Genomic DNA, 8,876 nt, shown 5'->3' with positions numbered 1-8,876 from the left:
TTGTATTCCGGAGTCCGTTCTCGGTCTAGGGCTCCATCTGTCACCAGTTTGTAGTAATTCTTAGAAGAGGAATAAATCTTGAAAGGAATATCCCTCCCTATGTTACACACAACTTCTCCATTTTCTCCAGAATCTTTGTCCCGTGTTTTGAAGAGTGCCACCACCATTCCTGGAAGAGTGTCCTCCAAAATTTCATCAGAGAGCGAAGTGATGGTTATTTCAGGGTTGTTGTCGTTTTCATCTAGGATTTCTATGATGACTTTACATTGAGTAGAGAGACCACCTCCATCCCTTGCTTCCACTTCCATTGTGTATCTTTCCATATCCTCAAAATCCAGTGACCGGTTATTCTTAATCATACCTGTTTTCTCATCTAGTGAGAACATGTATCTTGTACTCTGAGCAGTGCTCCTGAAGTAGTAGCTTACTTCTGCATTGACCCCCTCATCTTTGTCAGTGGCTGTCACCTGCAGCACGGAGGATCCGGCGGGCAGATTTTCACTAACACTGACTCTATATTCATCTTTGCTGAACACTGGGAAATTGTCATTGGCATCCCTGACAAATATTTTTATTTGAGCGGTGGCACTTCGTGGTGGGTCTCCCCCATCCAAGGCAGTTAATACCAAGCGATGAGAACGTTGCTCTTCCCGGTCTAGGAGTTTCTCCAAAGATAACTCTGGATATTTACCACCATCAGAATTAATTCTCATCATTAATGAGAAATAAGGGTTTGGATTTATCTGATAATCTTTAACTGAGTTCATATTTATATCAGGGTCAGTGGCAGGGTCAAGGGATATTCGTGCACCTTCGGATACAGATTCACTGATTTCCAAATTTATTTCATCCTTATGGAACTGAGGGGCATGGTCATTAATATCCTCAATAGCCACAATGATATGAAAAATATTTAGAGGATTTTCCACCACGGCTTCCACCTGCAACTCACATCTTCTTCTCTCTTTGCATATCTGCTCACGGTCTATTCGGTCGTTCACGAGTAAGTCCCCGCTCTCTGGGTCTACCCTGAAAAGCAGCTTCTCCGTGCTAACTCGCAGCTTCCGAGCCGACACGTCCAGGACGCTGAGCCCGAGATCCTTGGCGAGGTTCCCCACCACCGAGCCCTTGGCCAGTTCCTCGGGAATGGAGTAGCGGATCGGCTCGCAGAGCGCGGGGTAGAGCAAAGGTAGCAGGAAGGGAAACAGTACCTGCAGCCTGCCGGCTGCGCGCCTCTGAAAACAGCTCCCTCCCATCGCTCGCTCTAGTTCTCGCGGGGTCCTAGTCTTTCCGGAAAGCTGAAGAAACTGCAATCTACGGGGTCACTGATAGAACATTTAGACCATGACAGGCGGAGCTGGGAATCCGTGTCTGTTGGCAAAGTCTGCGCGGCCAGGAGCCTCAGTGTGTGAACAGGGTTTCCTTCCGTTTGTGTTGGTGACTGCGCAGGAAAGCCCAGACTGGAGGCTGAGGAATCCCGGGCGACTGCGCTTGCCCTGTACTGGCCGACAGCGGCGCCCAGAGGCCCCGTGTGGTACCGCAGCCTGACATTTTCTTCAATCCACTTTTTCTCTAGAGCATCTCTAGAATATAAATATTGCTCTTCGAAACTCCTGTACATATTTCTATAAATTCTCTGTACTCTGAGAAGTGCTCCTGAAGTAGTAGTTAGTTTACTTCTGCATTGACCCCCTCGTCCTAGGCAACAGAGAGGACCTGGGGCCAATTGTATATATAGAGAAATATATATATAGAGAGAAATATGTATAAGGGAAATATATAAACACATATATATATTTTTCTCTATATACATAGAACATGTGTACACTGCTCTTTGATTTTTAAAAATTTTTAAAAGATTTTATTTATTTATTTGACAGAGAGAGATCACAAGTAGGCAGAGAAAGAGGAGGAAGCAGGCTACCTGCTGAGCAGAGAGCCTAATGGGGGACTCATCCCAGGATCCTGAGATCGTGACCTGAGCCAAAGGCAGAGGCTTAAACCACTAAGCCACCCAGGCACCCCAATTTGAAAATGCACTTATATAAGAGCCCAAAATTTTAGTTTTTCTAAAGTATTACAGTTGTATGTACTTAGTGTTTTAAAGAAATTTATTACGGAAAAATTTCAAACTTATACAAAAGCAGAGAGTATTATTATTGAATCATGATATAATCATCACCCAATGGCAATAATGATCAACACAAGGCCATCTTCATTCAATATATATTGTACTCCCTCATTATTTTGAAGCATATCCAAGACATTTTAACTCTTCTTTTAAGATGAAACATTAAGATAAACAAAGATTTTAGCCTACTTTGTTATAATAAAATGTTACCAATGTAGAAGTCCTATCTTGTTTGAGAAAAGTAGAATTCAACATTTTCTCCACTCTGCCCAGTTATCCACGCAGTGAGCTTGCAAGTGATATTATTAATGGTAGAGAACAGTAGTAAGCTGTCATGATATACTAACCTTCATCAATATCTATGCTATTTTTTCCCAAATTAATGCATATTTAATATTTTTGAATACTAAGTACCAATGGTTACTCCCAGGACAGAAACTTCAAGTAACAGTTTCCCTGTTGCACAGTTAAAAATATGACCCTGAAGGATGCTTTAATTTTTTCTTAGTAGCTTAGAAATAGAGAATTTGAAGTAATTATAATGTCTGTATGTCATAATGGCTTTCCAGACCTGTTAACCCTATAGCCAGTGCATTTAGAATAGAATTTTGAATCGACTTCAAAGCTCATTTTTAAAGTCTCCTAGAGGGGTGCCTGGGTGGCTTAATCAGTTAAGCCTCCAGGCTCAGGTCATGATCTCAGCATCATGATATCCAGCCCCCCTTCAGGCTCTGCACTGAGCACAGAGTCTGCTTAAGATTCTCTACCCCCTCTTTGCCCTTCCACCTTCACTCTCTCTCTCAAAAACTAAATAATAAAAAAATAAAGTCTCCCAGAATGTCATTTTTACTTGAAAAGATGCTTTGTTTAAAATAAAATAAAACAAAATATAAGTTTTTCTTATAGCTAAAAGCCAGTAAAATATTTTTAGAAACTTCTCCAGCAGTTCCTGTGAATATTTTCCTAACTTGTCTCCCTTACCCAGATTTACTTTGAGCCTGTAGATTGGAGAATTGAACCATAAATAACAGACAGTTGAGGAATAATGTTTATCTCCCTTGTTTTGTCCTCTCTCGGTGTTCATTCTCAGAAATCCCTCTAAGTGAAGTGTCATTCTTCCTCAAAAGTGATCTTTAAATTCAAACAATCTCTACAAACATGTGATCTGAAAACCATAACTTCAAATGGGTACTGTCCTATCATAGAAACAGGAAAGCAGAAGCAGAAAAGTCTGGGCTTTTAGTTTCTTCAGGAAGAAGAAGATGTGTTTTATCATTAATTTACCTTACAAAATCTGTATCAGATGTAGTTATGTTTCAGCAGTATGTAAGAAGTTCAAAGATATGTAAGAAATTCACAATGGGGCCATAGACGATAACAACAATAATAAATTTCAGGAATGGAAAACCACCCCTAAGAATTAGTGGTGAACTGATAACCAACCAAGCAAACACACCCAAATAGTCCATATTAATGATCAATAATGAGACCAACCCCATGATTTCCATTGACCCTAGGTTAATTTAATTAAGAGAAAGTGAAAACTGTATCAGTTATGTAACCAATAAATGCCTCCTATATATGTTAGAGCAAAAATTAGGCCAAGTGAAAACTTGAATGGTGTGAAATATGTTACCATCAGCGTATCATACCTTAAGTGCAAACCTTAAAGAAAAAAAAAACAATTATAATAGAAAATAAAGGAAAAATGGAACTCACTGGAACCAAAGAGGTGTTTTCTATAGGAAACCTAGAATCATCTTAAACACACAAAGGGTCATTTTTCTGACAGTGCTTCTGGCTAATCAGCATGTTGTCATAGTTGGGCTGGGGAAAGATCACATGACTCTCCCAGGAGTCAGTCATGAGTGAGGTTTCCTCGGAAGAAGACTGCAGAAAAACCAACACCCCATAATGCCCACAGAGTGAGAAGTAGGCACACCAGCTAATCCAACCCCCACAGCCTGGAGTAGATGTGAGGTGTGCCAGCGCCATAACATGAGCACCAGCAACACAATGACAAAGGTGAGGAAGACACAGAAGACTGTAGTTACTGCTACCACTAAGTCTAAGGTGAGGTCTGAGGTCTCTGGGTATGTGGGGACCTCCAGACTGTTGAGGTCAGCCAGCACATCTGGAATGCTGTCAGCCAAGGCCATGGTGAGTGTGACAGTGGACAAGAGAGATGGCTGGCTGTGGTCCTGGACCACCACCATCACCAGGCTCTGCTGCAGCATGTCTGTGTCCAGCAGGGCCTGAACTGAGAAGGGCCCAGGCTCACTGGCCTTGAGCAGGTGGTAGGACAGCCAGGTATTCTGACCTGAGAGTCTATAGCCACCGGCTTGGTTACCAAGTAGCCAGGCTCTGTGGAGTGCACACCAATGGAAACATCAGTGGGGGAGAGTGGGGTACAGGATTTCTGATGTACTGTCCTTCTGGTCCAGCCCAAACAAGTTCAGCGACATGTTGTTGCTGCATGATTAGTTCCCACTGCCACTAGCCCTCACCTGTGAAGATCATGAAACTGCTCAAAGTTGAAGGAGCACAGCATGTATATCACGCCAGTGTCAAAGTTGATGGGAGACATAGGAAAGAGGCAACCCTTGGACAGTGTCCTCAACCAAGGTGTAAACAACACCTGGGTGTTCTAGTCGCTGTTGGGTCATGGACCAACACCAAGAAGATGGAGATGCCTCTGCGGTTGTTCTCAGGGAGGTAGACTAAGTAGGACTTTTCCAGAGAAGCTGGGTTATCATTGATGTCTCCGGTGTAGGTTGATGTAAATTTCTGTGGGGGGGGGCATTCCTCTGTTGTTGTCACTGTAATTTTATATTCAGAGGTTTTTTTTTCCTCTGTCAAGAATTTGGACTGTCAACAACTCTAATTATTACCTACTGATTTTTCTAATTGGAAAGGTAAATTATGAGGTGTGTTACAGAAAACTTGACCATTCTTCCCGGAGTCTCGGTCATGCACATTCAAGAAGGCAACTACTGTTCCAGGAAGAGTATTTTCCAAGACTGGGCTAAACAGAGAGGTAATGATCACTTCCGGTCTATTGTCATTCACATCTTCCACTGAAATGAGCACTTTGGTCCTCCCCAAAAGTGCCCCCACATCTTCAGCTTGTATTTCCATTTCATAAAATGCACATTCTTCATAGTCTAGACCCTCTGCTGTCGATATTTCCCCAGTATTTTCATTAAGCTGGAATAATGGGGATTGTTTTTCACTAATTTTCCAGAATCTATAGGCTACCTCTCCGTTGGCTCCCTCATCCGGGTCGCTAGCGCTCACAGTAAGCAGCCAGGTGCCTGGAGGCATGTTCTCTGGGATTTGCACTCGGTAAATCGGTAGAGCAAAAACCGGGGCATTGTCGTTTGTATCCAGCACTGTCACGTGGATGTGCACTGTGCTGGAGTGACGCGGATCACCGCCGTCTGAGGCAATGAGGACCAGGTGGTGAGCAGCCTCTTCCTCGCAGTCCAGGGCCTGCTCCAGCACCAGCTCTGGGTGTAGAGTTCCGTCGTCTCCAGTTTGCACTTCCAGAGAGAAGTGGTGATTGGGGCTGAGCTGGTAGCTCTGCAGGGAATTCATGCCCAGGCTGGGGTCAACAGTCTCTGGGAGCAGATAATGTGTTCCAGGAGCAGCGATTTCATTAATTTTAAATTCCGGATTCTCAGTGTGGAATTCTGGAGCACTGTCGTTTATATCAGTTACTTCTACTTCCATTCAACAGGACTTCAAATTTAAACAGACACTGTGTGCTCTGAGCACAGAGTTCCTCTAAGTCTATCCTGTCCTTGGTGACCAAACTACCACTTAGCGGATTTAGAGCAAAAAGCTGCGTCTTACCTCTGGAGACGATGTGGCCTCCGCCCTCTGCCAGCTCCCTGGGCTCCAGCCACAGGTCCTTGGAGATAGATATTCTACCACATACAGTCCTTTTCTGTCTCTTCAGGCACCAAATAGTGAACAGTGTATCTGGCTGGCTCCAGGCTCGCACAGCCTGCCCAGGAAAAGGCACAGCAGAACCAGTCCTTCGCAGTGCGAGGTTCCATGGAATGGCTATCGTTGCTTTGCTGTGGATACTTATTTTTTATCCAGGATGCTTTCTATGCAAATTGACTCCTTAGGTTCTTTTTTTCCTCCAGCAAATTATGATGATCTTTTTCCTTAGGAGAAACCGAGGTGCCCCAGGTTAAGAGGATGAGTTTTGTTGCAGCTTTTGCTGCAGTTTGTGGGATCTGTGAGGCTTTGTGTAGTTGCAGATCCTCATGTTGGGATGGGATAGAGAGCTGACGGAGCTTTTCTTAGAGCTGGCGAACAGCGCCCTTAGAGTCCTAATCTGTCACTACACCCACTGAGATAATACTTGATTACAGATGGTTAAAAAAGAAAACACTCTTTGAACCATGACTTATGAAGACTTGTCTCACTGCTTCTTGCATTCTCATTTCAAAAGCAATAACCATTGCTGGATATGTTAGTTGAAAATGAAGTGGAATGAAATTTCTATTAAGCGTACTGTTAAATTGACATTTAAAAATTTTTTTCTTTTTCTTTTTAAGATTTTATTTGACAGACAGAGATCACAAGTAGGCAGAGGGGCAGGCAAAGAGAGAAAGGGAGAAGCAGGCTCCCCGCCGAGCAGAGAGCCCAATGCAGGGCTCGATCCCAGGACCCTGGGATCATGACCCAAGCTGAAGGCAGAGGCTTTAAACCCACTGAGCCACCCAGGCACCCCCTTTTTCTTTTTTTTAAATAGGCTCCACACCCAGCACAGAGCTCAATGTGGGGCTTGAACTTACCACGCTGAGATCAAGAAATGAGCTAAGATCAAGAGTCATATGCTTAACTGACTGAGCCACCCCCATGTCCCTCACCATTTTTTCTTAATAAAATTAACTTATTCTTGGTAAAATTTTGCTCTCCATTTACATATGTAAATTATTCTAGTTCCCTTTTTATAATGTTTCAAAACTTTTCTATATTATTTTCTGATGTAACTACAATGTATAATCCTCTTTGGAAATACATTCATATTTTTCTTAGTTTTATACATTATATATGTATTACATAATTACATTGAGTGAATATATGGGTTATTCACTTTGAAATTATTTTATAAGGTTAATTTATGCAGATAGTAAATTTGCTGGAGTAAGATGTCCTTAAAATTTCATTCACAAAAATAATTTTAATTAGGCAACAGTAATAGATTTTCTCACCTAATATTGCTAATTTTGAAAGGATTGGTTTCCTAAAGTTGCATATTTGTGAATGTTACACTTTAACGTTATTTCAATTCTTTAACATTTTCTATNTGACTATATAATGCATACACTGATTATGGCATTTGGAATATTGAAATAAACACACAATGAAAAGGAAGTTTCCATTTCAATCCTTCCATAAAGAAATTATGCAGTTTTAAAGTAGTCAAACTTCATATTGTAAAGGTCACTTAAACATCTGTGATAATTACAGAAAAAGAATACAAAATGTAGAACAAATTATTATCATTAAAAAACAAAAAGTACATTACAATAAATTCTTTCAGGGGAACCTGGCTGACTCCATCAGGTGAGCATGTGACTCTAGATCTCAGGGTGATGAGTTCAAGCCCCACAATGGACAAACTTATGTTAAAAAAAATTCTTTCAGCAATTTGAAAAGATACCATTTACTGAAGCAGTTACCAAGGAAGACCAAGCAAAAGGCTGATTCTTAAGAAATGGCAACCTTTTGAGCATAAAATTAGTAATTTTTGCCATAAAATAAAAAATTCAGGATTCTCCTTTCCTCCTATAGATATAAGGATGATCAGAAAACCTCTAATCACTAATGTTTAGAGTTCCAAACAATAAGAAAATCCAGTGACTTTCCCCTCTTTATTCAAAAAATATAGGTAAGGAATGACAACAAGTGATAGAAACAATAGCATTTCTTTTTCTTGTCTCAAGTGTCTTCTATTAACTATGGGAGGAAGAGAAGGATTTTGCATTCAAAAAAATTTGAAGGAAATTATATAATGATTGTTCTGATGAATTCAATGAGTCTCTCTCCCCCATCCTCCCCTCCACACTGTTTTTCTTACAATTTTCAAGTATTCAAATAGTCATGACTAAGTACATACAAGGAACTAGACATGAGGAATAAACATTTAAAAGGATGGAAACTCTACTAGTGAAATCAGTGAAGAAAGAAGGCTAGTAGCAGTTTCTTTGTTTTAAAGGATGACAAACGATTGCCTACGTTAAATTTAATGTTTACTTACATGTAAAAAAACTCAAAATAAAAGAGGCAAACTGGGTAAATTTCATTAACTATGAAAAAAGATATAAGAAACGGATATAATACTTTTTATGTGAAGCAAGGAGGAAACTCACTACTTCATAAACCTGAACGTGGTGTGATAATGCTATTATATGTGACATAACTACTCCCGGCTCACCACTCTACTTAAAAAATGGAAGTATAGCTTTCTGATGGGCTATGATGTCCTTATGACAACTTATTACTCTTAGAAATGTAATATATTTTCATATAAATACGAAAAATTGGATAGATGAGGAAAAGGAGTAGATACTTAAATAGAACTCACCGGCTTTAGAGTTTCAGGATGGAAAGTCGACTCACTGGAATTACAAAGTGGAAATAAGGCCCCGGATGAATCACCGCAAAGTAGTATATCCTGTCCTGAACTCAACTGCTCATTGCACTTTAGAAAATTAAACTCTGT

At 40.8% G+C, this 8,876-nt stretch overlaps 2 protein-coding genes and 1 pseudogene across 2 annotated transcripts in view; all 3 read right to left on the bottom strand.

The window, feature by feature from the left end:
* Window positions 1–5: 5 nt before the first annotated feature.
* LOC111140350 (protocadherin gamma-B6-like) lies at window positions 6–1,261 on the bottom strand (the record flags this gene model as incomplete). The annotated part of the gene is made up of 1 exon (XM_022492630.1): window positions 6–1,261. A coding segment is annotated over exon 1 (1,251 nt), but the record flags the coding sequence as incomplete, so codon positions are not given.
* A 2,631-nt stretch (window positions 1,262–3,892) lies between these two features.
* Window positions 3,893–6,606, bottom strand: LOC111140349 (annotated as a pseudogene).
* Window positions 6,607–7,920: 1,314 nt separating this feature from the next.
* The window catches only part of LOC111140348 (protocadherin gamma-A12-like), a gene marked incomplete at its 5' end in the record, with an annotated part of 3,285 nt that continues 2,329 nt past the window's right edge, over window positions 7,921–8,876 (bottom strand). The window contains 1 exon segment of the mRNA XM_022492629.1: window positions 7,921–7,939. Coding sequence (XP_022348337.1) covers window positions 7,921–7,939 — 19 coding nt within the window.

This window comes from Enhydra lutris, unplaced genomic scaffold, assembly GCF_002288905.1.
Source record: "Enhydra lutris kenyoni isolate GAN:26980312 unplaced genomic scaffold, ASM228890v2 scaffoldscaffold604, whole genome shotgun sequence".
Classification (NCBI taxonomy): domain Eukaryota; kingdom Metazoa; phylum Chordata; class Mammalia; order Carnivora; family Mustelidae; genus Enhydra; species Enhydra lutris.
Note: the sequence above shows the minus strand (reverse complement) of the source record. Positions and strands in the feature narration are given on the sequence as shown.